The following is a 27,881-nucleotide window of genomic DNA, read 5'->3' as shown; positions in this document are numbered from 1 at the left end:
CTTTGTTGTGTGCCACCATCCTCTGCAAAGATGAAAATATAACTTTTTAGAGAGGGCGTCTTTCTGCTGGGTGGGACAGAGTCACATTTACAATTGCAATTCCAGTGAATAAATGAAAATATTACTTACACTAATTACTTGACCAAGATCTTGCCACCACTTTTTGTACTGGCCTCCAGACCTCGGGGTGGTCACCATTGCACAGTAAGTAATCTTCTGCAAGTTGGTTCCAGCGTTTCTTCATTTCTTTTAGTGAAACTTTTCTCTGACCTCTGCTGGTGTTCAGCTCGTGCCATCTAGTCTCCCCCATCAGTAGAAACATTTTCTCTGCATCCACCTTGTCAAGCCCCCTCATAATCTTATACGTTGCGATAAGATCACCTCTCATTCTTCTGAATTCCAATGAGTAGAGGTCCAACCGACTCAACCTTTCCTTATAGGCTAACCCCCTCATCTCTGGAATCAACCGAGTGAACCTTTTCTGAACTGCCTCCAAAACAAGTATATCCTTTTGTAAATATGGAAACCAAAACTGTATGCAGTACTCCAGGTGTGGCCTCACCAATACCCTGTATAACTGGAGCAAGACTTCCCTGCTTTTATACTCCATCCCTGTTGCAATAAAGGCCAAGATTCCACTGGCCTTCCTGATCACTTGCTGTACCTGCATACTAACCTTTTGTGTTTCATGCACCAGTACCTCCAGGTCCCGCTGTACTGCAGCACTTTGCAATCTTTCTCCATTTAAATAATAACTTGCTCTTTGATTTTTTTTCTGCCAAAGTGCATGACCTCACACTTTCCAACATTATACTCCATCTGCCAAATTTTTGCCCACTCACCTAGCCTGTCTACATCCTTCTGCAGATTGTTTGTGTCCTCCTCACACATTGCTTTTCCTCCCATCTTTGTATCGTCAGCAAACTTGGCTACGTTACACTCTGTCCCTTATTCCAAGTCGTTAATATAAATTGTAAATCGTTGTAAATATGTGCATAATTACCAACTTTATACATCTTTTGAAGGATATTTGTATTTGAGGTGGTAAACGGGTACGAATCCAAAGGTATTCAATTTTGAATTCATTAAAATATGGGGTAGATAATGCAAAAACAGATTGTCCTGGGAAAACTAGGACTGCTGGGAAGTCATTCATACAAACCAACAGTCTTGTGCTAAGCCAAGTCAAAGTCAAATAGATTCTTATTTTATAATATTTCAGAAAAGAAAGCATTTATTTTAGTGGCAAGATACTGGGCTCAATTTTGGCCACTAGAGATTTCTGGCGTACTTGCCAGAGGTGCGCCAGTTTTCCATGCTTGGAAGTGCGTTAAAAATCTTCCAGACGATTTTAGCCGCTATCTCGGGCCTTCTAGCTGCTGGTGTGGCAACTGGGTCTGTGGGCGGAGCCAGCGCCCTGCGCTGGAAACAGTGCCAGAACGTTGGACATGAGCAGTAGGATTGGGATTTGCCATGACCGCGCATGCACAATAGAATCGGGTTAGTGGGCGAGTGAGAGCTGCAGTTTCAATTGACCGCGCATGCGCAGTAAAATCGGGCTCCCGATACTTTGCCGTGTTTCTGCGCAGCCCAGCCTCTCCCTCCACCCCCCAACCTTCTCTTCAGCCTCCCGATGCGTTTTTGCCAGCCACCCCTTTCCCAGGCTGAATGGCTTTCCGTACAGGCCGGCCCGCTGCTTTCTCCGGCGGAGTTCAATTCAAGGTAGGATTTACTACAATTATTTGTTATTCAATTGTTTACCTGAGTTTCTGGAGCAAGTTGATTGGGGAAAATGGCATTTTTTAAACTTACGCCAGACAAACCAACTTACTCCAAAAAAATTGGAGCAAGTCATGGCCAAAATTGGGCCCAGAGAGTGAGAAAAATATCAAACTGCAATTGATCAGACCACAAAAATGTGCGTCATTGCTGTCTGTTTTACAAACCAACTGCTGTTAACATCAATTTGTTCTGTTTGAATCTCATGGAACTTCTAAGATATTAAAAAATTAACACATTCTCTCACCTGGCCAAGAAACAAATCGAGGTTCTAATTTCCATTTTTGAAAAAATGTAGCATAGCCTAACTTGTAATTAAGCTTTATTGAAGAGTGGAGAATTTTGGTGGTACTAACTGCAGAGGTATTTTCCCCTGGAACATCGTGGGCGAAGGTGCGGCGAATGAGTGTACGGGGCCCCAGGGGCAGCACAGGCCTGCCCACACTGCGCTGTGTGCGCGCACTAGGTCCGTGCAGCAGAGCAGTTCTCCAGTCGTCCTGGTTCAACCCTTACCACTGGATAAAGGCCTAGCACTGTCGAACCTGTGTGGTGGCTGATGTGCAACGGTCACCACACGTTAAAAAAATCCACCCACAGGCATTTATCCACCCCCTTAACAGGACTGAAACATCGGGTACTTCATTGAAACATCTGTGAACTCTTGTGGAAGCAAGTCATCCTCGTTCGAGGGACTGCCTATGATAATGATGATCTGGCCTCAATTACAGTAACTAGCGCCTCCACTTCCTCGTGAGAAATTCTTGGTCCTTGACCCGCGTTGCAAATTGCAGCTCCGATTTTTTTCCACTGAGAATTAAAGTTCTCACGCACAACTGGCTCTTTAAAAATGGCCGAATGCAGATAGGGGGGTGTACTGGGCATGCGCGCCTATAGCAGTGATGTAAAAAACGTGATTTTTTTCACGCAAACGCATCCTTTTTTTGGCGCAGACATTAGGTTCCCTCCCCCCTCCCCCCCAAGGATAAAGGACAAGCTGCGTGGCACCAATTTTAAAAATTAGAACAGGGAAACTTTCAAGTTATTTTTTGGACTAGTCGGGGCCAAAAAAAACAGGCTTAACTCTTGAAATACGCCAAAAAACTGCATTGGGGAAAATTGAGCCCATAGTCTTTCAAAACTGGCTATTTTTGGCCCCATTTCCTTTCTGAAAAAGGGATGCAACAGTGACCAATTTCTACCCCTATAAGTCCACTGGACAAGGCGACTGACTATAGATACCGTGATGACACATCTGAGCACGTTGTCAGTATGATATAGAATACTGCCATCTAGAGGAAAGACTAGGTTATAATGCATTTAAAATGCACGATCGTAAATGATTGGATTCATCTGAAACCATCAATTGTGGCAGCAGAGAACACTTTTAAAGCAAAATTCAAATCAAGCTACAAACTATAACACTTTAAGAGTTCTACATGTTTAATATTCCAATAAGCAGTCGGTACATTGTTGAATACAATATAATTCTATTCAAGTTTCAAGAACATACATTCCACTCATCAGTTCCTTAAATATTTAGAACTCTTGCAGTTGAACCATACAGACCTAAAGAATTACGGTTGAATTCCTGGACTGAGCTTTCTGATGTTAGAAGAGAGACAGGAACCTCAGTACCCCTGGGCGAGGGAGAGAGTAGGGTGTGGAAAAATGGCAAAGGTTTCATTGACCCATTCTGGAAATGAGCACAAGACTTTGGCTGTGTTGTCCCACTCAATCAAATATCCTGCCAAACTCACTATTGCGTTCACAGTGGCTGTGTGAGCCAAGTACTGTAGAATGTGTGCCACTGTATTTCAGTGAGACATCAATGCTCCAGGAGGGTAGAAAAGAAATTTGGTAATAAAAAGTACAAGACTAATTTTTTAAAAAAAGGAGATTTTGATCTGAGGGGGGGGGGGGGGGGGGGAGGGAAAGTGCTTGCTTAACAATTAGCATTCAAAATATTTAGTATGCAACTGAGCAAAGTACACTGAATAAAACACCAAATGGTTTCAGTAAATGCAACATCACATTAAATATTTTGGAAGCTTGTTCTATAAGTTATTTCTCTGTTGTTGGATGGGTCTAAAAATACATGTGCAAGTAAGTCAGATGAAAAGTCAGGTCATATAGCTTGCCGATAAGTGCCAGTTTTTTTCTACAATTTAATTAATATATGACAATGGTAATGTGCTGAACTTCTTTTCCCGGTCGTGGGATGTGGGCGTTGCTGGCAAGGCCAGCATTTATTGCCCATCCCTAATTGCCCTCGAGAAGATGGTGGTGAGCCGCCTTCTTGAACTGCTGCAGTCCGTGTGGTGAAGGTACTCCCAACAGTGCTGTTAGGGAGGGAGTTCCAGGATTTTGATCCAGCGACGATGAAGGAATGGCGATATACTTCCAGGTCAAGATGATGTGTAACTTGGAGGGGAACGTGGAGGTGGTGGTGTTCCCATGCGTCTGCTGCCCTCGTCCTTCTAGGTGATAGAGGTTGCGGGTTTGGGAGGTGTTGCCGAGGAAGTCTTAGCGAGTTGTTGCAGTGCATCTTGTAGAAGGTACACACTGCAGTCACGGTACGTTGGTGATGGAGGGAGTGAATGTATAAGGTGGTGGATGGGGTGCCAATCAAGTGGGCTGCTTTGTCCTGGATAGTGTCGAGCTTCTTGAGTGTTGTTGGAGCTGCACTCATCCAGGCAAGTGGAGAGTATTCCATTACACTCATAACTTGTGCCTTGTGGATGGTGGAAAGGCTTTGGGGAGTCAGGAGGCGAGACATTCGCCACAGAATACTCAGCCTCTGACCTGCTCTTGTTGCCAACTCCTACATGGCAAGCGAGCCCCAGGTGGGCAGAGGAACAGTTTCAAACCCTCAAAGCCTCCTTGATAAAGTGCAACATCCCCACCGGCACCTGGGAATCCCTGGCCCAAGACCACCCAAAATGGAGGAAGAGCATCCAGGAGGGCACTGAGCACCTCGAGTCTCGGCGCCGAGAGCATACAGAAATCAAGCACAGACGGTGGAAGGAGCATGCGGCAAACCAGACTCCCCACCCCACCCCTTCCTTCAATGACTGTCTGTCCCACCTGTGACAGAGACTGTAATTCCTGCATTGGACTGTACAGCTAACTGAGAACTCACTTTTAGAGTGGAAGCAAGTCTTCCTCAATTCCGAAGGACTGCCTAACGATGGTGATTTATGTGGCTGGTCCAGTTAAGTTTCTGGTCAATGGTGATCCCCCCAGGATGTTGATGGTGGGGGATTCGGTGATGGTACTGCCGTTGCATGTCAAGGGGCAGTGGTTAGACTCTCGCTTATAGGAGATAGTCATTGCCTGGCACTTGTGTATCGCGAATGTTATTTGGAACTTATCAGCCCAAGCCTGAATGTCACCCAGGTCTTGCTGCATGCGAGCATGGACTGCTCCATTATCCACTAAATATATTCAAAAAGGAGTTAGATGAGGTCCTTACTACTAGGGGGATCAAGGGGTATGGCGAGAAAGCAGGAATGGGGTACTGAAGTTGCATGTTCAGCCATGAACTCATTGAATGGCGGTGCAGGCTAGAAGGGCCGAATGGCCTACTCCTGCACCTATTTTCTATGTTTCTATGTTTCTATCTGAGGAGTTGCGAATGGCACCGAACACCGTGCAGTCATCCCCATTCCTGATGATGGAGGGAAGATGATTGATGAAGCAGCTGAAGATGGTTGGGCCGAGGATACTGCCCTGAGGAACTCCTGCAGCGATGTCCTGGGGCTGTAATAATTGACCTCCAGCCACCACAGCTTTCTTTCTTTGTGTTAGGTATGACTCCTGCCAGTGGAGAGTTTTCCCCGATTCCCATTGACTTCAGTTTTATGAGAGCTCCTTGATGCCACACTCTGCAAATGTTGCCTTGATGTCAAGGGCAGTCACTTTCACCTCATCTCTGGAATTCAGCTCTTTTGTCCATGTTTGGATCAAGGCTGGAGCAGGGTGGTCCTGGCAGAACCCAAACTGGGCATCAGTAAGCAGGTTATTGGTGAGTCAGTGCCGCTTGATAGCAGAGTTGATGACACCTTCCATACTTTGCTGATGATTGAGTGTAGACTGATAGGGTGGTAATTGGCCGTATTGAATTTGTCCTGCTTTTTGTGGACAGGACATATCTAGCAGTTTTCCATATTGTCGGATAGATACCACTGTTGTCGCTGTACTGGAACGGCTTGGCTAGAGGTGTGGCTAGTTCTGGAGCACAAGTCTTCAGCACAACAGTCGGGATGTTGTCGGGACCCATAGCCTTTGCTGTATCCAGTGCGCCAGCCGTTTCTTGATATCACGTGGAGTGAATCGTATTGGCTGAAGACTGGCTTCCACGATGGTGGGGACCTCAGGTGGAGGCTGACATAGATCATCCACTCGGCACTTCTGGCTGAAGATGGTTGTGAATGCTTCAGTCTTGTCTTTTGCACTCACGCGTTGGGCTCTGCCATCATTGAGGATGGGGATATTCATGGAGCTTTCTCCTCCCGTTAGTTGTTGAATGGTCCACCGCCATTCATGAGTGGATGTAGTAGGACAAAGAGCTTTAATTTGATCCGTTGGTTGTGGGATCACTTAGCGTTGTCTACAGCATGCTGCTTTCGCTTTTTAGCATGCCATGTAATCCTGTGTTGCAGCTTCCCCAGGTTGGCATCCCATTTTTAGGTACGCCTAGTGCTGCTCCTGGTTTGTTCTTCTATACTTTTCATTGAATGGTAATGATAGAGCGAGGGATATGCTGGGCCATGAGGTTACAGATTGTGGTGGAATACAATTCTGCTGATGGTCCACAGCGCCTCATGGATGTCCAGTTTTGAACTGCTAGATCTGTTCTGAATCTTTCCCATTTAGCACTGTGGTAGTGCCACACAACACAATGGATGGTGTCCTCAGTGTGAAGATGGGACTTCGTCTCCACAACGACTGTGCGGTGGTCACTGCTACCAATGCTGTCACGGACAGATGCATCTGCAACAGGTAGATTTGGGAGGACGATGTCAGGTAGGTTTTTCCCTCTCACCACCTGCTGCAGGCCCAGTCTGGCAGCTATGTCCTTCAGGACTCGGCCAGCTCAGTCAGTAGTGGTGCTGCCAAGCCACTCGATGATGGACATTGAAGTCCCCCAGCCAGAGTATATTTTGTGCCCTTGCTACTCTCAGTGCTTCTTCCAAGTGGTGTTCAACATGGAGGAGCACTGATTCATCAGCTGAGGGAAGGCTGCAAGTGGTAATCAGCAGGAGGTTTCCTTGCGACTTCATGTAATTCAGAGTCAATGTTGAGGACCACCCCTCCCGACTGTATACTACTGTGCCGCCACCCCTGGTGGGTCTGTCCTGCCGGTGGATATACCCAGGGATGGTGATGGTGGAGTCTAGGACATTGGCTGAAAGGTATGATTCTGTGAGTATGTCTGTGTCAGGCTGTTGTTTGACTAGTCTGTAGAACAGCTCTCCCAATTTTGGCAGAGGTGCCCAGATTTTAGTAAGAAGGACTTTGCAGGGTCGACTGGGCTGGGTGTGCCATTGTCATGCCCATAGCCGGTGCCGAGGTCGATGCTGGGTGGTCCGTTTTTTTGGAGCAGTTGTTTACAACTGAGTGGCTTGTTAGACCATTTCAGAGGGCAGTTAAGAGTCAACCACATTGCTATGGGTCTGGAGTCACATATAGGCCAGATCGGGTAAGGACGGCACATTTCCTTTCCTAAAGGATATTAGTGAACCAGATGGGTTTTTACGACAATCTGGTAGTTTCATGGTCACCATTATTGATACTAGATTTTATTCCAGATTTATTTAATTAACTGAATTTAAATTCCCCAGCTACCGTGGTGGAATTTGTACTCATGTCTCTGAATCATAATCCAGGCCTCTGGATGACTAGTCCAGTGACGTTAACACTATGCTACCATTCCCCTGAATAATGTTTGTTTAATTCAGATTCATAGTGTAAGAATTTCAAGTTATCCAATACATTTATAATGAAGATTGGTTATCACAACTAGAATTAGCCCGAGGTGACATTGGTTGATGGAGCCAAGGTTGGAGAAAAGTAAATGCTGGCAGGAGCCGAAGAGGATGCCATCTGTTTTGTCAACATGAAGCTGGAAGAAATTTTGGCTCATTAGATCCTAATGCCAAACAGGCAGCTGAAGAGTGTAACAACACCAATGGGACCAAGGGACGAGGTGGAGGGATAGAACTAGGAGTCATCTGCATACATGTGGAAGTTGAACCAATGTCTGTAAATGTTGTATAGAAATGGGGACATAATTAAAAAGATACAGCCGACGGGTACAGTGCAGGACAGCAATGACCAAGATCTAAGAGCAATAAGACCCAGGGGGGTAGGGGAGGTGAGGATGTAAAATAGATGGGGAATAAATTGCATTTTTCCCTCAAAAATTAAAAGCAAAGAATATCATTCCACAAAAAGACATAACCTACTCTAAATGTCAGTCATCCTTTAGTCAGCAAGATCTATTTAAAATGGTAGTCCAAATAAAAATATATTTTACTATTTAACAAAAGCAATTCAATGATATATCAAAAAAATGTCTCCAATTCCCGTACACAAAACAGGATCTGCATTTTTTTTTTAAATAACTGAAGCGTACCAATTTACAATCCTTTCTTCCTAGAAAAGCAAAATTAGCTTCCCTAATCTCAGAGAGGATAGCTGGTGATTAAGTGGGTAAGCTTTTCTCTTCCTGATTGCTATCTAGGAACTCCTTGCTGGTAATGTGCATGTGAGCAGTGACCAAGAACAACTTAAGTACAACTGTGATGGTTCCCACTATTCAGCATAATGCAGAAGGAAGCTACCAGAGAACTCACTGTTGCCTTCTTGAAGTATTGGTGTATATCCCCACACTCTCAGTGGGGGAGGGGGGGGTGGAGAAATGATGCTCACAGAGGATAAGGGTGGGAGAAGTGGAGCTACACCATATCCAACCCAAGTTCTCCGTGACCTTAGCTCCCCACCAACAGTGTGGAATTGCTTTAAAGAAAGTCACCACCTTCAAGGGAAGGGGAAAAAGATTCAGATGGGAGTGTGAAAACCCTAGTCAAAATGAAGTTATTTTCAGAGTTAGATTACTCAAATTTAATAAATGATTTAATCTAGAAAAAAATTTTACGGTCATTATTTTCTGATAAAGTGACATCTCAAAATAAGCATGTCCCATTGGAACATCGAACAATAATCACCTACCCATTATTTTAAAAAGCGGTCTCTCTCCCACCTTGAGATACCTCCATGCCACACACCATTCCCCTGATAAAGCACAAGTGACCTGCTGGCAGACCTGTCAATACCCTCTATGACCAGGTTCACAACTGTAACTAGTAGGGGGGAAATGAGAAGAAAGGTACTTCCATGTTCCAAACTAGCTGGTTTCAGAAGTTACCAGAAAAGCAAAATCATGGATGTGAACTAGTATCTCAACACTTCATAATTGCACTCACTGGAATAACAAGCTATACCACAACAGTCCTTATTGGGGAAAAATATTTCATTTGTTACACCAAAGAAATTAATAAAGCTATGTCCAACTTACCGAATGATAACATCAGTCATCTACGCCTGTGCACAAATGATTCTACTAAACTATGTAGGAATTACCTATATTGCTGCAGTAGAAAACAAAAAGCCATTATTTTCTGCTACACAGGTTGACATTATCTACAAAATGAAACCTATTCACTGTCAGCATTGTTGAGTTGTTGCATTAACCACAAGATCAAAAACAAAACAGCTATTCCACCTGCTTGGCTGGAAGCCCGTAATTATACAGAACTGAGGCACTTGGTTATTTTTCCAGATAATCAATGCCCTTTGCTGCAAGTGAAATCTCTACCTGCGTCACTTTCACGCACAAAGTTTATACAGGTAGGTGTAGTGCAAGCCAAAAGCATCACAGAACTTCCAACTCTCGATCTGTTGTTCTATCTTATACTTACGTCAATGTGTCTAAAATTATGCTCAACTGTCATTTCAAGGGATCCCCTCTTCCAACACCAATTATTTTTAGAAGCTGTAACCTAATCAACTGTCGTGGAAAAATTCATCAGCCCTTGCTTCCAATTACAGGTTGGCAAATTGTACTGTGAAATACGAAGTTCTTGCGACAAGAGCATGAGAAACCAACATGGACATATTATTCAGGCTTATAAATCTTTACAAAGTAAACTCCATCTTAAAGATCATTTGTATATATTTGTAAATAACTAAAGGTCACTCCAGATAGCAAGTTAATGATTCAGGTCTCAACCTGCATCATAAAATTTGTCTATAAAGACCACCTGTCATCAGCCTTGGAAGCTACAGGGCAACTTTAATTGTGCAATTCTGAAGTAGCACATCATTGCCAACACATTGAAACAATATAAAATATTCCACGCAATAAATAATCTTATGCCTTCCTTAACTGCCATTCTACACACTATTCCACAGCTAATGTAATGGAAAATTGAGCAACTACCAATTAAGTAGATTGAAAACCATCCAATTTTCAATGGAATGAGAAGACAAATAAAGTCGAAGTTGGCTATGTGCACTCAGTGAAGGGCAGTAGGCCAGGGTTAAATAATTGATTAACTTTCGATTGCTTTTTAGAGATCATGCAATATTTATGCAGAACTTTTTCAGGACACTTAATGGTGAGGTGGAGTTCTTGACAGACAAGATTGTACATGTATTGTGAATTAAACAAGCTTCATGGGCTGTTTGGCCTTTTCTCATTCAAAATTCATTCATTTTTAATCCGGAGTTGTTCCCCCTCCTATTCAAAAAATAAATTGTATCTTTTAAGGCGCGTTGTTTTAAAAACAGGATAAATAATTGTTGAAAAATTTACTCTACTTGCTTTTTTGGCCTAACACCTCTCAGCCTCCCTAAGCAAATAACTGTTACAATTATGCTACAGGAGACTGTGCTCACGCATGCAGTACAACCCAATTTAACAGTTTTCCTAATAATAAAATTAATGGTTAAGCAAAATCTCCAAAAGTATAATGGCTGGGGTTTTCCCGCTTCAACATATGCCAAGCCCGTTCACTTTAATGGGCATAAAATTCCTGAACAGAAAGTCCAGCAGACACATTGAGATTCATGACGGTGTCCCAATTTTAAATATTTCTGTACAAAGACGACAGAATAGTTAAGAACACCATCCCTTCATCTTTTTAACCTGGGTTCCAATCTAGCCCAAACTAATGGCTTAAAGTCTGTTCTCCCCCAGCTGCTAAGGTTATAAGAAACAAGCTTGGGTCTTTTCAACTCATGTCCTAGTGGATGTAGGCCCGTGGCATAATATTATGCCAATCTTGAGTCAGACAGGAAGTCTCAGAAAGGCTGTAGAAATAATGGCTCGCACAGAAAGAAAGTGCTGTAGGAAGCGAGAAGTAAGGTATAATGTTTAGGCGGAATAAAAGGAGTTTTACTCTGTATTATGATGGATTCTGCTGTTTCAGGCCATTCCATGTTCCAATTGCCTTCTGCACACAAAAACCTTCTCGTAACATCTCTCTTTATTCTTTAGCTTAAATTTAAACCCTAAAGTGCCCTCACAAACTGGTGGAAATATTTCTTCTCTGTTTATCTCATCAAAATCCCTCAATTTTAAAACCTCTATCAGATCTCCTCTGAAACTGCTCTGTTTTACGGAAAATATTCCCAGCTTCTCTAATCCGTCCTCATAACTGAAATCTCTCTTTCCTGGTATTATCTTAGTAAATCTCTCCATAGTCTTAACATTCTTCCAATTTTCTAACAGTAGCCTATACAATAATTTGTATAGATTTAGCATCACATTGTTAACAGCAACACTTTTTAAAAACACTTGCTTGATCAACATACACATGGAATTATAAACAAATAACTTGTTAGCAAGTTAAGAATCCAAGCAGACAGATGATGTTTTAATGACTGACAAGAATGAGTTTGAACCCACTACCCCTGGTATTACTGCTCTAGTTCCTCACACAGATTTTAAAAAAATGAACTGGTTCTCTAACTGTGTTTACTTAGCTTAAAAAAGCAAATTTCCAAGAAATATCTGTTTATAATTTAGATGCAAAAGGAAAATCAAAAGCAGTTCTTATTGATGTATTCTGCAACATATTTTTATCCCCACCTCCTCCTACCCTTAAATACTTCCCTGTGAAGGCGGTAAGAATCGCTTTTGGGAAAGTAATTGCTGCTACCACATTTCTTTCACTAGCTCATAAAGCAGAAGGGCAAAGGCCACAAACTTCAGAGCAGAATCGACGTCACTTTAAGAAAAGGGGCAATTCCAAAGGTTCTGCCAGTTGTTGCTGTTGTTCTTTAAAATGGTGCAGAAACTGGAGACATTTATCCAAGCAGACAGATGATGTTTTAATGACTAACGAGAATGGGTTTGAACCCACTACCCCTGGTATTACTGCTCTTGTTCCTCACACAGATTTAAAAAAAAAAATGAACTGGTTCTTTAATCTCGACTAAAATTGCCTCCTGTACTACACAACCTTTGTATGCTTTGTATCCAACAATAATATGTATAGCACTTCGCAGCTTAACTACTATAAATCAAAACAGAAATTAGAACAGAACACATATCACAAGTTGCATCCCTATTTTATAAACAGGTTACATGGATACCAAGAATTATAGAATGGTTACAGCACAGGAGGAGGCCATTCAGCCCGGTGAGCCTGTGTGGCTCTCTGTAAGAGCACTTCAGTTAGTCCCACTACCCTGCCCTTTCCCTGTAGCCCTGCAACTTTTTTTCTTTCAGGTACTTATCCAATTCCCTTTTAAAAGCCACAATTGAATCTGCCACCACCACCCTCTTGGGAAGAACAACTTGAAAATTTGGGCCATTTTGCACTGGAACAGAGAAAGCCAATGGGGGATTCAATGGAAGTTTTCAAAATTACAAAAATGCTTTGAGAAGGTAAATAGTGAAAGATTGTTTCCATTGGTTGGCAAATTAGTAACACGGGGCATAAACTAAATTACTAGGAGGAATAAAGGGGTAAATTTAAAGAATCTTTTTCACACAGAGGGTGATTAGGACATGGACTACTTTACCATAAATGGCTATTGAGAAAATCGCACTGAATGAGTATTTGAAAAGAAAAAATATAAAAGATACGGGGAAATGAGATTGGAGTGGGCAGCTCCAGCTGAAGAGGTAGCACTGCTGCCTTGGGCTGTTTGGCCTCCTTTTGTGCTGTAATTTCCATGATTCTATATGAACTCAGCTCAAGTTTACAGAGACTCCACTATTTACATCATATACAATGCACAGAGACATATTTGAAAGCATTTAATTTCACTGGTTAGTGTCAGCTATGCAATGGCAGGTTTGTGAGTTTCGTAACAGAACTAATCCGATTTATACTATTCGTAGTAAATCAGCTCTTTTCAGAAGTATGTAGGATTGTCCTACACTAGAAATGATCAGCCAATAATGAGATGATGACATCACCAACATTTGGTACAACACACTTCAGCTACAGTTTTCAAATGGCAGAGCTAAGACATCAATCCCACTACCCCTGATGGTCTATAATATCCCTAACTTCTGTTACCATGAAACTTTTTGTACTTTGTGTATGCAAGGCGCACAGGATCAAGAAGCTATCCTCTGTACAACTTTCATTCCTGTATATTAGTTTAGTTAACCAAGTTGTCAAGATTAGGATAATGTGCATAGTATTCATGATAAAACAAACTTCAAACTCATTTCAACACTTGAGTATATTCTTCAGATCAGGATTAATCAAAATAAGTTTAAACTCATACCCAAATTCTATTTGAATGATAGAATTAGAGAGTTTGACAGCATAGAGGGGGCATGGAGCCCATCATGCCTATGCCAGCTCTTGGAAACATCTATCCATATAGTCCCATTTCCCTGTACCATTTAAAACTTCTACATCAAATATTTACCACTTCCCTTTCAAAAACTATTTTAGATTCTGCCCTCTAAATTCTCCCATTGTTCTTTTTCAGCTATTATCCTACATTTATTCCCTCTAGTTACCTACTCATCAACCATTTGAAATAGCTTTTTTCCCAATTTACCATATGAAAACCCCTCAATTAGTACAGGTATAACGTCCCAAAACCGGAAACCTCGGGACTGAGGCCATTCCAGTTTTTGGGCTTTTCTGGATTTAGGAGGAAATCAGATGTCCCGAATCCTGAATCCAGAAACCCTTGGCCGAGTTTCGGGTATTACCGGATTTCAAAGACAATCCGACATCCCGAACCCGGAAACCCTTGGGCTGACTTTTGTGAATTTACGGATTTCGGAGTGTTACCCGGCCGGGTTGGGCCGGGCTGTGTATTTTATTGGATTCATGCTTGGAAAAAGTTATATACAGCTTAAAAGTCCAGTTTTCGGGAAATATGTCCAGATTCCAGACGACGCACAATGTCTGGCTTTCGGACAATTCCGTTTTTTTGAACTCCGGATTTCGGACGTTCGACCTGTACAAGTCTATCTGATCTTTTAGCCTCTTCTTTTCTAGTGAAAAGATCCAGTTTCTCATCATAACTGAATCCCTCATCCCCGATATTCTTCATTTTTGCACCCTTTCCCTGGTCTTGATATCCTTTATAAAGTAGGATGCCCAAAACAGAACACTATTTTCTAACAATTGTCCAATTTATGATTTATGTAAGTTTAGCACTATTTCTTTGCCTTTGCATCCGATACTAACCTAGGGTTCTCATTTTTCAGGTTGATCAACTTCTCCTCTAACCTTTTTAAAGGTTCGTCATTTATTGTATATTTCCCCTCACAATTCATCCTCCTGCAATGCATCAACTCACCATTTGTCCACATGAAATTTCAACTGATATTTATCTGTTCCATCTATTAACCTATCAATATCCTCCTGAAGGGGCTTGCAGTCCATTTCAGTGAGCCACACTCCTTACATTTGTGTCAATCACATACTTTGATATCGTTTCACCAAAACTTAAGTCCAAATCATTTATATGTATTCAGAAGATAATGGTACCAACACTGACCCCTAGTGGATACCACTGTTTATATCCTTTCAGTTCAAAAAACATCCATTAAATCGGTTTTCTGTCCTTTAGCCAACTTCCTATTATGCTGTCACATTCCCTTTAAGGCCATGTGTTTTAATTTTAACAAGTCTCCTATGTGGCACCTCATCAAACATCTTTTGAAAAGCTTTTGAAAGCTTACCCACTGCTGACACCAGGTTGAAAGGTCTACAGTTGTATGGTTTGTCCCTCTTGAACAATGGTACAAATCTCCCAACCTTCCAATCTAAGGATGGTTGTGGTCAGAAGCTGTGCTATTTCGTGTTACTTCCCTCAGCTTTCTAGAATGCATGCTATCAGGGCCTGGTTTTTTTTCCACTTGGAGTTCCAACAATTCTTTCTTATCCATAGCTATTGTTTCCAATTGCACTGTCTCCCCTTGAACCCTTCCATTCCCATGATCAAAATCTTTCGTAAAAACTAAGGTAAAGTACTCGTTCAGTCTCTTCACAAGACTTCCTTTCTCATCTCTAATCAGCCATACTATTCTTTTACTTATGTGTTTATAAAAGCATTTATTATTTCCCTTTAAATTACCTGCCCGTCTTTCTTTATACCCCTCTTTTGCAAAAAATGTTTTCCTTCGGCTCTGTACTTTCTATATTCGGCTTAATTTTATTTTGTATTATTTGGCATACCTTCCTTTTAAAGTTGCAGATTAATTGCTCTACTTCAGTTATTTTGCTGCACCACATTTACTTTTTGTGAGAATATGTCCAATCCCATAATCATCTCTTGTTTGAAAGTTTAAAATTGTTGTGCACTCTTATCTGCCAATTCTAATTTAGCTGGGCTAGTTTTCTTTTTATTTTGTTTAGATTTATTTTTCCAGTTAAGTACCTTTATTCTTGAATTCCTCCTCCATTTCAACTTTATCAAATCTAATTGTGTTATAGTCACTATTTCCTAGATATTCACAATCTCTTACATTACCTACTTGCAGACCTGAAATAAACACAAGTATGTTCCAGGACTTCAAAAAAATAATCTAGAGCATCAATTGTTAATTTGGTTTACGCCACTTTCTTGTTATGGGCAATAAGTAGGACTACTTTTGGAATCTCAAAGATAAACATTTCCACAATATTTAGTAAGATTGCAACAATGGATTAGTCTCCAAACAAGAGCATTATTTGGGTTCTAGGATCTTGACATTTACTTAAACCAATAAAGAAATAATTTTAATAACTGAATAATTTGCAATCTTACCTTGTGTGTAGTATCCGGATAAGACTAATGGCTAGTTTGGAGGACAATCTTCCCATAGTGCAGCATCGACTTAGGCAAGACAATAACTCTGATGAAATACGTGGTAAAAAATATACAAGTTGCACCAAAGAATGCTGTTTTTCAGTTGGAAGAAGGACCAGAGTGCCATCTTGTGGATCTAAGCAAAAATTACAACATCAGTATGACAATAATGGCAAATGCCAACATTAAAACCGCTGTCTAGTTTCAATACATGATGAACAAGGTAGCAGGTCCCAATTAGCTTTAAAGTCATAGCCAGTATGAGTGGTCACCTTTAGGAGTTAAATAAAGGGAAAACCCGGGTCATTTATTTACCAAAAAAAGATACAAATAATAAGTTACTGACTTCTTCATTGATTCACATCTTCCCTATCCCACTGCTATCCATCACCGTGCAACCTCTTCATTCCAAAAGATGGCATGGTCCACAACTGCCAGTCCTGTTTCGCAAATCACACAAGTGAAGTCTCTAATCAAATAGACCATGACTGGTTCTACTATTTTCTTCATCTCGGAGAAACAACTCGTTTGGAAAGGAAAATAGGAGAAATCCAATTTTGTACTTTTAAAAACGTTCCTTTTCTGGGGTGTTAGAGAAACCAGGTAATTCTAAGTCAGAACCAGGATAGGATTTGCTACTTTAGTACCAGAATGTGCTTGCGCTGAAAAAGTACTGCAGTATTCGTTCTCTTTCAAAAGTAAATGCAGTCAAATCACATGAGAAGTAATTCTTGATAGTGTGACCCACTGTAATCTAAAATAATCCTGCAATGCTAAATTTGAATTGTCTAAACATTGATCAATGCAAACTATCTCTAAAATGCTTAATTCCATTAAACTTAAAGGAAATGCTACCTGCATGCAATTCTGTATGAAATTAGTGCAAAACACTAGACATTTCTCTAAACTTAATCTTTCAGTATTAACACGAGTATGAGCCGTTCCCAAATTCAAGTTTCCAAAGTTTTTCTTAAATTCACTTCAATGATTTAAAAAAAATCTATAAATGGGTTCCGAAACGTATTGAGTTTTAAAAAAAAAGGATTCTATAAAGTTGCTGCATAAATACACTTCAAAAGTATTTAATTGGCTTCAAAACACTTTACGACATCCTAAGGTTGTGAAAGACACCATATAAATGAAAGTTTTTTTTGCACAACAGCTTGCCTGGAGATTCACCAAAATCCTGTGTTACATCTGTTTTAACAATGAGCAAGTTGCATTTTGGATATAAAATCAAAAGAAACAGATGTTTATTCATTTTAGAATTAAATCAATCACTGAAATCAAATCCAAAACAAAAACAGCTAGGCCAAGAGACATGGGAGGTCAACTGTATTGCCTCTCCTGCTGCCCCAGCTTGGAAAAGTAAACTCACAAAGACAGTGGATCAAACCTAGGAACTTGCTGGTGAGCTATCCTTAGCATGCTCGGCCATCATGAGAATGAATCATTACTTTCATAGGCTGAATACAATCTCTGTGTTCAATGAAGTGCTCTCTGACCAATCAAAACATTGCAATGTCTTCAAAGAGCATTTATACACGGTAGAATAACATTTTTAAATAACCTAGATACTGAAATTATTTGTAGAGTCTGTTGACCCTGACATTTCCTACTCTGATGCCCTTGCTGTTCTCATCTGATTTCACATTAATACGCCAGCTCGTCAAACACTAAGCATTTTTTCCTCATCGTCAAACAAGACTAAATAAGGAATGGACTGAAGTTTAAAAAAACATTACTATGAAAATCAGTATTGTTGAGCACCAATTCACAAACTTGAACACCTAGCAATTAGAACAGAGATTTTCTTGCCAATGTAATAAAATTTACTTATTCTTCATTATTAAATTTAGTCTGAAATTAAAAAAAAAAGAGAAATAGTAAGTATCTAAAAGCAGTCTTACCGTATAATCTGTAGACTTTATTCTGAAGGCTCTGAAGTAGCTCTTTGTTTGAACGGGCAGCTGCCACATGTATTACGTCAATAAGTTTTGCTGAGAGAAATGGATTCCTTGAACCAAGTTGAGCGAGCTGTAATGGCAGTCCAGACAACCAACGAGACAGCACCTTGCTTCTGTCCAAGAATCATAGAATCACAGAATCATAGAAATTTACAGCACAGAAAGAGGCCATTCAGCCCATCGTGTCCATGCTGGCCGACAAAGAGCTATCCAGCCTAATCCCACTTCCCAGCTCTTGGTCCATAGCCCTGTAGGTTATGGCACTTTTAAGTGCATATCCAAGTAGTTTTTTTAAGTGTGGTGAGGGTCTCTGTCTCTACTACCCTTTCAGGCAGGGAGTTCCAGATCCTCACCACCTTCTGGCTGAAAACATTTCCCCTCATATCTCCTCTAAACCTCCCCCCAATTACTTTAAATCTATGTCCCCTGGTTGTTGACCCCTCTGCCAAGGGAAACCGATCCTTCCTATCCACTTTACCAGGTCCCTCATAATGTTATGCACCTCAATCAGGTCTCCCCTCAGCCTCCTCTATTCCAAAGAAAACAGACCCAGCGTCTCCAATCTTTCCTCAGTCAAAATTCTCCAGTCCAGGCAACATTCTTGTAAATCTCCTCTACACCCTTTCCAGTGCAATCACATCTTTCCTGCAATGTGGTGACCAGAACTGCACACAGTACTCCAGCTGCGGCCTAACCAGTGTTTGAGTTCAAGCATAACCTCCTTGCTCTTGTATTCCATGCCTCGACTAATAAAGGCTATTCCATATGCCTTCTTAACCACCCTTTCTACCTGGCCTGCTACCTTCAGGGATCTGTGGACATGCACTCCAATGTCCCTTTGTTCCTCTACACTTTTCAGTATCGTACCATTTAATATGTAATCGCTTGCCTTGTTAGACCTCTCCAAATGCAGATTGAATTCCATTTGCCACTGTTCTGTCCACCTGATCAGTGCATTGCTATCTTCCTGCAGTCTGCAGCTTTCTTCTTCATTATCAACCACACAGCCGATTTTAGTGTCAACTGCAAACTTCTTAATCATATCTGCCACATTCAAGTCCAAGTCACTGAGAAATACCACAAAAAGCAAGGGACCCAGCACTGTGCCCTGCGGAACCCCACTGCATACAGCCTCCAGTAACAAAAACATCCATGGTTTTTTGAGGAGGTAACCCTCTGGTTACCGCCTCAAAAAATTCTAATCAAGTTAGTCAGACACGACCATCCCTTAACAAATCCATGCTGACTGTCCTTGATTAATCCATGTCTTTCCAAATGAAGATTTATCCTGTCCCTCAAGATTTTTTCCAATAATTGTCCCACCACTGAGGTTAGGCTGACTGGCCTATAATTACTCGGTCTATCTCTTTCTCCATTTTTAAACAAAGGTAAAACCTTAGCAGTCCTCCGAAAATGATGGTCAGAGCCTCTGCTATTTTTTCTTTTGCTTCTCTTAACAGCCTGGGATACATTTCATCTGGGCCTGGGGATTTATCCACTTTCAAAGCTGCTAAGCCCCTTAATACATCCTCTCTCTCTCTGTTTATTTCGTCTAAGATTTCACTCTTCTCCTCCCTCACTGCAAAGTCTGCATCGCCCCTCTCTTTTGTGAAAACAGATGCCAAGTATTCATTAAGAATCATACCCATGTCTTCTGCCTCCACACACAGATTTCCTTTATGGTCTCTAATAGGCCCCACTCTTTCTCTAGTTATCACCTTGCTCTTAATGTGTTTATAAAACATTTTGTGGTTTTCCCTAATTTTACTTGCCAACATTCTTTCACACACTCTCTTTGCTTTCCTGATATCTTTATTAATTGTACCTCTGCACTTCTTATACTCGAGTTTTTGAAGTATTGAGTTATCGGTATCTGTTACACGCTTCCCTTTTTTTCCTTTATCTTACCCTGTATGGCCCTTGACTTCCAGGGGGATCTACATTTGTTAAGACTCACTTTTTTTTTTAAATAAAAGGGAACATACTTGCTCTGTACAATCAGGAAACCCTCCTTGAATGCCTCCCACTGCTCTGACACTGATTTACCATCAACTAGCCATTTCCAGTCCACTATGGCCAAATCCCATCTTTCTACTCTCCCTTCTTGAGACATATACATTTAAAAATATTAAACATAATCTGAATAAAGTTTTTCAAATTTGTCTACCTATTCTTTAAAGAATTTTGAAAAACTGAGCAGAAACTGCGAGAGTCTAATGAAAAAATGTCACATGGCACATGCTCAGGCAATACAATCCAAATTTAGTTACCACCATAGCTCTGGGCAAAAATGTCAAACCCAAGCCTGGACATTTGGGAGAAACTGAGGCATTCAAGTAAAACATTTTTAAAAGGCATTCAAAGACATGAAAGACAATTCAAAGGATAAATTTCACCACGTTATTGTGAAATATGTAATTTTATTGAATTTATTTTGTGATAGCCCATATTTTGGCCATAGGAATTTGTTACCAAGAAAAAAGTGCAGAGGATAATTTTTGGGAAAGCATTTTGATTGATTTGTGGACAAACGATGGAAATGAACACCCTTCAGAACACAGAGTATGATGTGATTGGCAAGATGTAACAGTTCTAACCATGAAATTCCCATCATATTGCCACATGCTTACAAAAATGGGGGCATCTTTATGATGGGAGTTCAATGGAATGCAGACATACCAAATTTATTGGCCCAGAAATTGCAACCTCCTCGGGTCCGTACAGACCCGGGAAAGCATTGCAAAATCCGTTTTTCAGCGCACAATGCACATGCGTTGAAAACCGGCTTTTCTGATCTGTCAAGCTCCAGTTTGTCAGATCATCCGCATATCGGGAGCGAGGACATTTGCATGGGCAAGATTATGGCATTTACCCATATCTCGCCCAGCAAATGTCCTCAAAGCTCAGACGTAAGTTTTAAAACACACTTAAAACATAAAAAATAAAATTAACAAAACACGTTTTATTTTTAAAAACCCTGCCCACTACGTTAAATTTATTTAAAACCATAACTTAAAAAAAACTTTAGAAACTCAGGGGAAAAAAACTCAATATTAAATTAGATATTTATTAACTTTAATTTCAACTAATTTTAATTATATGAGGTGTGTTTTTTATGTTTTATTCGGTGTTAGTGTGTTTGTTTTTTTTTTCTCATTAATAGCAAGGGGAACTCGTAGATATAGAGTTCCCATTGCGATTAATTGAGAATACTTTACCTGATTGGTTGAGCAGTCACACCTGCTTCGCAACGCGGGAAGAGAAGGCCTCCCCACCAGAATTTCACGCTCCTCCGGGACCACCAGGTACTTTCGGAAAAATTCTCCGGTCGGAGGTGTTCGTCCGAAAGAAGCCTCCGACCTGAATTTCAGGGCCATTATCAATACTAGTTTGTGTTGCACACGGGGAGTCAAGATCAAGTGTAGTTTTCAGGCAACACATGGTTAGTGGGTAATAATTGGACCAGGATGCACAGATGCAATAGAGGTCCCCATTGTAAAGTTGTGTATTTTGTCCTTATTTTCATATTTCCATTATAGAAACATAGAAAATAGGTGCAGGAATCGACCATTCGAGCCTGCACCACCATTCAATATGATCATGGCTGATCATGCAACTTCAGTACCCCACTCCTGCCTTCTCTCCATATCCCCTGATCCCTTTTGCCTTAAGGGCCACATCTAACTCCCTTTTGAATATATCCAACGAACTGGACTCAACAACTTCCTGTGGTGGTGAATTCTATAGGTTCACAATTCTCTGGGTGAAAAAGTTTCTCCTCATCTCGGTCCTATATGGCTTACCCCTTACCCTTAGACTGTGACCCCTGGTTCTGGACTTCCCCAACATTGGGAACATTCTTCCTGCATCTAACCTGTCCAATCCTGTCAGAATTTTATATGCTTCTATGAGATCCCCTCTCATTCTTCTAAATTCCAGTGAATATAAGCCTAGTCGATCCAGTCTTTCTTCATATATGTCAGTCCTGCCATCCTGGGAATCAGTCTGGTGAACCTTTGCTGCACTCCCTCAATAGCAAGAATGTCCTTCCTCAGATTAGGAGACCAAAACTGCAGACAAATACTCAAGGTGTGGTCTCACCAAGGCCCTGTACAACTGCAGCAAGACCTCCCTGCTCCTATACTCAAATCCTCTCGCTATGAAGGCCTACATGCCCATTTGCTTTCTTAACTGCCTGCTGTACTTGCATGCCTACTTTCAATGACTGATGTACCATGACACCCAGGTCTCGTTGCACCTCCCCTTTTACTAATCTGTCACCATTCAGATAATAATCTGCCTTCCTGTTTTTGCCACCAAAGTGGATAACTTCACATTTATCCACATTATACTGCATCTGCCATGCATTTGCCCACCCACCTAACCTGTCCAAGTCACCCTGCAGCCATTTAGCATCATCCTCACAGCTCACACTGCCACCCAGCTTAGTGTCATCTGCAAACTTGGAGATATTAGTCAATTCCTTCGTCTAAATCATTAATATATATTGTAAATAGCTGGGGTCCTAGCGGTACATCACTAGTCACTGCCTGCCATTCTGAAAAGGACCCGTTTATTCCCACTGTTTGCTTCCTGTCTGCCAACCAGTTCTCTATCCACGTCAATACATTACCCCCAATACCATGTGCCTTAATTTTGCACACTAATCTCTTGTGTGGGACCTCGTCAAAAGTCTTTTGAAAGTCCAAATACACCACATCCACTGGTTTTCCCTTATCCACTCTACTAGTTACATCCTCAAAAAATTCTAGAAGATTTGTCAAGCATGATTTCCCTTTCATAAATCCATGCTGACTTGGACCGATTCTGTCACTGCTTTCCAAATGTGCTGCTATTACATCTTGAATAATTGATTCCAGCATTTTCCCCACTACCGATGTCATGCTAACCGGTCTATAATTCCCTGTTTTCTCTCTCCCTCCTTTTTTTAAAAAGTGAGGTTACATTAGCTACCCTCCAATCCATAGGAACTGATCCAGAGTCCATGGAATGTTGGAAAATGACCACCAATGCATCTACTATTTCTAGGGCCACTTCCTTAAGTATTCTGGGATGCAGACTATCAGGCCTTGGGGATTTATCAGCCTTCAATCCCATCAATTTCCCTAACACCATTTCCTGACGAATAAGGATTTCCCTCAGTTCCCCCTTCTCGCCAGACCCTCAGTCCCCTAGGATTTTCGGGAGATTATTCGTGTCTTCCTTAGTGAAAACAGAACCAAAGTATTTGTTCAATTGCTCTGCCATTTCCTTGTTCCCCATTATGAATTCACCTGATTCTGACTGCAAGGGACCGACATTAGTCTTCACTAATCTTTTTCTCTTCACATATCTATAGAAGCTTTTGCCGATGTAAACTTGTCATGCTGTAATTATGGCTTCATGCCAGTGATGCTGCAGAGCTGGAAGCAAGCAGTAAGCTGGATAGGATACATGGTTTGAGAAATTAAATGATAAAATTGGGAAGGAGAAAAGAGGTCGGAGCCTCTTTCTCGAGGGGAGTACATTACCTAGTAATCTGAAGATTGGATGTTTTCTCTCTCAGATAAAGACCACTAAAAAAATTGAGCAACATAGTGCGAACTGAAAGGCTAAGACCCTGCTGCTGGTACTGTGTGTAAACTGCCCTCAGCAATTCCTCTGTGGCACCTGAAAACAAGTATAAAGAATAAGTGAGAAAATAATAAGTTCTTCTGCAAAATCTATTAAAAAGGTTCCAACCCCCACAAGTTTTAATAAATAGTAAGTTCACTGATTTCAGCCAAAGTGATAGTAAACATGACAACTGGTCTCAGTGATCCTGGACTACAGAAAGTAAAAAAAATAAAAATCAGCCAGGTCCACTCCTGATTATCCAGCAACTCCCACTGCAGATATGCAACTGTGTAGATTTCCAGTGAGGACAGGATGAAGCTCCATGTGTTGCCCACAAAGCTAAATCACCTGCCAACAACCATCTAGGTTTACACATGAAGGCTAGCCACCTGGGCAAGGCACCCAAGGGCAGTCAATGTCCATAGAGAGGAGACAAGAAAACTAGAAAATAAAAAAGGAAAACAACTTTCCCTTTCTTATGATTTCACCTTTAACATATTCTGAAAATTAAAAAATGCTTCTTCAAATATATTCATGCAGAAAATGCCATTATAATTTAATCAGTGCTCTATAACTTCAAGTTTCAAACTAGCAATGAATAAACATTCAGGACCTCGTGTTTGAAAACTGCAATAAATAAAAATAAACTTATTTTAAAACTTTTCAGGAACCAGTTGATTTATGGAAGATGTGCGTCATAATGCCACTGTGTCACAATTCACAAGAATTGCATTCCGTCAAGAGTTTGCAATGTACATACTTCGCAAAACTTTATCAACTCTATTAAATGCTGAATTTTACAGCAGTCATCTTGTTCACTCTTTCATCTCACCTCTGTTGCGCTGTATAAGTACAAGTCTCCACACCAACATCAGCATCCCATTCAGTTGCTGAGAGGTCAACTTCCTGCCATCTGACAAACTTTCTGTGACAAATTTTCGAATTTGCTCCAACCAGTCAGTATCCAGATGGACAGTTAAAGCATTAGAGAGTGACACCATGACCTGACACAATGCCAGATTCAATGCAAGAGGATGGTCTGCACTGTTCATGAATGCTGCTGCTTGTTTGTCCCTGAAAATAAGTGATAAACATATAATATGACTTTCTTCTGAAACACACTGAACAATACAGGACAAGATAAAAATAAAAACTGAAAGATAAACTCTTAATGGTTGAAATTATTAAAATTGTTTGAGAAAAGCTGCTCAGATGCTTTCATCAGACGGTGCGACATAGTCAATTCCTATCAAAGTTTTCCTGTTTAATTTAAATCAAAAAAGGGTAGTTTTAAAGTGATTTTTTTTAAAACAAAAAAAGATTACTGAAGGAGTCATCTATCATAGCACATTCTATTGCACGGAATGGGGTTATGCTTGCAATGGTGTATTCCGTGGGTTGCTGCAATTTGGTAATCCTAACACTGGTAGAAACAGTGCACTCTCTTTTCATTGTTTTCGGTCAATCTAGGTGGCATTAGAATGTTTAATTACCACAAAAACACTTACACAAGATAGAATTATGAGCACTCATCAAACAGCAAACAGCATTTCAATAAATACTGTTCTTAACCATGTCATCAGGAATTCATCTTTACATGATTATAGATGCCAAATTTTCTAAAAAAGGATTTAATGGCCTCAAGACACTTTTAAGCAGAAATCTTTTTCATAACGTCCAAAGCAAAACAAGGGATTTGAGTGGCAAAGCGAGTTCGAACACCAATTGCACCTCTGGATCTTGGACTTCAATTTAGAATGGAAGTCCTCTTTCTGTCAGCTGCAAAGGCCTTTCATGTGAAATGAGATTGGACCTCCTACTCAGTTACTGGTGCATAATAATCCATAGTATGAAACCACTCTTGACACTAGAACCATTTACTGCATCATTCTCAATCATAAAAAAATGCGCCTAAGCCAACATGCCTTAATTAGTTACAATGGGCTCAATTTTGGCCACGACTTGCTCCAATTTTTTGGGAGTAAGTTGGTTTTTCTGGCCTAAGTTAAAAGCCACTTTCCACAATCAACTTGCTCCAGAGTAACTCAGTTAGGTACGATTTATTTTAGTTGAGTTTTTTTTCCCAAAAGGGGACACTTACACCAGTTTTGGCCATTTATGCCACTTTGGCCAGCTAAAACTTACTCCAAATTGACTTAAGTCAGCGCATACCAGGATGGTATGTTGCCTCCCTGGTGCAAGGATTAAGGATGTCTCAGAGCGGGTGCAGGATATTCTGAAAAGGGAGGGAGGGAGAACAGCCAGTTGCCATGGTGCACATTGGTACCAACGACAGAGGTAAAAAAAAAGAGATGAGGTCCTACGAGACGAATTTAAGGAGCTAGGAGCTAAATTAAAAAGTAGGACCTCAAAAGTAGTAATCTCTGGATTGCTACCAGTGCCATGTGCTAGTCAGAGTAGGAATCGCAGGATAGCGCAGGTGAATACGTGGCTTGAGCAGTGGTGCAGCAGGGAGGGATTCAAATTCCTGGGGCATTGGAACCAGTTCTGGGGGAGATGGGACCAGTACAAACCGGACGGTCTGCACCTGGGCAGGACCGGAACCAATGTCCTAGGGGGAGTGTTTGCTAGTGCTGTTAGGGAGGAGTTAAACTAATGTGGCAGGGAGATGGGAACCAATGCAGGGAGACAGAGGAAACAAAATGGAGACAGAAGCAAAAGACAGAAAGGAGATGAGTAAAAGTGGAGGGCAGAGAAACCCAAGGCAAAAAACAAAGGGCCACTGTACAGCAAAATTCTAAAGGGTCAAAGTGTGATAAAAAGGCAAGCCTGAAAGCTCGGTGCCTCAATGCGAGGAGTATTCGGAACCCAGGAGAGGGCTCTGATCTAGTTAGAGTTGGTGAGAGCGCAGATGAACAGGACCCCAAGGAAGAATGCAAAAGGCAGGAGGCAACAGAGCAGAGTAGCATTGGGGTAAGTGTAAACCACAAGGTGATAGGAAGGGACAATATGTATGAATATAAAGGGGCTGCAGGAGGGGTCAAAACTAAAAATCATGGTTTAAAAACTAGGATTAAAACACTTTACCTAAACGCACGCAGCATTCGAAATAAAGTAAATGAGTTGACGGCACAAATCATTACAAATGGGTATGATTTGGTGGCCATTACAGAAACGTGGTTGCAGGGTGGCCAAGACTGGGAATTAAACATACAGGGGTATCTGACAATTTGGAAGGATAGACAAGAAGGGAAAGGAGGTGGGGTAGTTCTGTTAATAAAGGATGATATCAGGGCAGTTGTGAGAGATGATATTGGCTCTAATGAACAAAATGTTGAATCACTGTGGGTGGAGATTAGAGATAGTAAGGGGAAAAAGTCACTGGTGGGCGTAGTTTATAGGCTCTCAAATAATAACTTCACGGTGGGGCGGACAAGAATCAAGGGAATAATAGAGGCATGTGAAAAAGGAACGGCAGTAATCATGGGGGATTTTAACCTACATATCAATTGGTCAAATCGAATCGCACGAGGTAACCTTGAGGAGGAATTCATAGAATGCATACGGGATTGTTTCTTAGAACAGTATGTTACAGAACCTACAAGGGAGCAAGCTATCTTAGATCTGGTCCTGTGTAATGAGACAGGAATAATAAACGATCTCCTAGTAAAAGAACCTCTCGGAATGAGTGATCACAGTCTGGTTGAATTTGTAATACAGATTGAGGGTGAGGAAGTAGTGTCTCAAACGAGCATACTATACTTAAACAAAGGGGACTACAGTGGGATGAGGGCAGAATTAGCTAAAGTAGACTGGGAACACAGACTAAACGGTGGCACAATTGAGGAACAGTGGAGGATAATGCTCAACAAAAATATATTCCAGTGAAAAAGGGCGGTAAGAGAAGGGATAACCAGCCGTGGATAACCAAGGAAATAAAGAAGAGTATCAAATTAAAAACCAATGCGTATAAGGTGGCCAAGGATAGTGGGAAACTAGAAGATTGGGAAAATTTTAAACGACAGCAAAGAATGACTAAGAAAGCAATAAAGAAAGGAAAAATAGATTACGAAAGTAAACTTGCGCAAAACATAAAAACAGATAGTAAAAGCTTTTACTGATATATAAAACGTAAGAGAGTGTCTAAAGTAAATATTGGTCTCTTAGATGAGAAGGGGGATTTAATAATGGGAAATGTGGAAATGGCTGAGACCTTAA

The 27,881-nt window shown here is 41.0% G+C and overlaps 1 protein-coding gene across 5 annotated transcripts in view; it reads right to left on the bottom strand.

Moving 5' to 3' along the window:
• tex10 (testis expressed 10) overlaps window positions 1-27,881 on the bottom strand; it is a 193,171-nt gene that overhangs the window by 113,368 nt on the left and 51,922 nt on the right. For 4 of the 5 annotated variants that reach the window (XM_070881113.1, XM_070881111.1, XM_070881112.1 and 1 more), the window contains 4 exons: window positions 24,535-24,776; window positions 23,618-23,756; window positions 18,030-18,199; window positions 16,078-16,255 (listed from right to left, as the gene is read on the bottom strand). In XM_070881113.1, the coding sequence (XP_070737214.1) occupies window positions 16,078-16,255; window positions 18,030-18,199; window positions 23,618-23,756; window positions 24,535-24,776 (729 nt within the window). The remainder of the gene's footprint in view (window positions 1-16,077; window positions 16,256-18,029; window positions 18,200-23,617; window positions 23,757-24,534; window positions 24,777-27,881) is intronic. The other variant, XM_070881114.1, reaches the window with a different exon arrangement.

The sequence above is a fragment of the Pristiophorus japonicus genome, chromosome 5 (genome assembly GCF_044704955.1).
Source record: "Pristiophorus japonicus isolate sPriJap1 chromosome 5, sPriJap1.hap1, whole genome shotgun sequence".
In the NCBI taxonomy this organism is placed as follows: domain Eukaryota; kingdom Metazoa; phylum Chordata; class Chondrichthyes; family Pristiophoridae; genus Pristiophorus; species Pristiophorus japonicus.
Note: the sequence above shows the minus strand (reverse complement) of the source record. Positions and strands in the feature narration are given on the sequence as shown.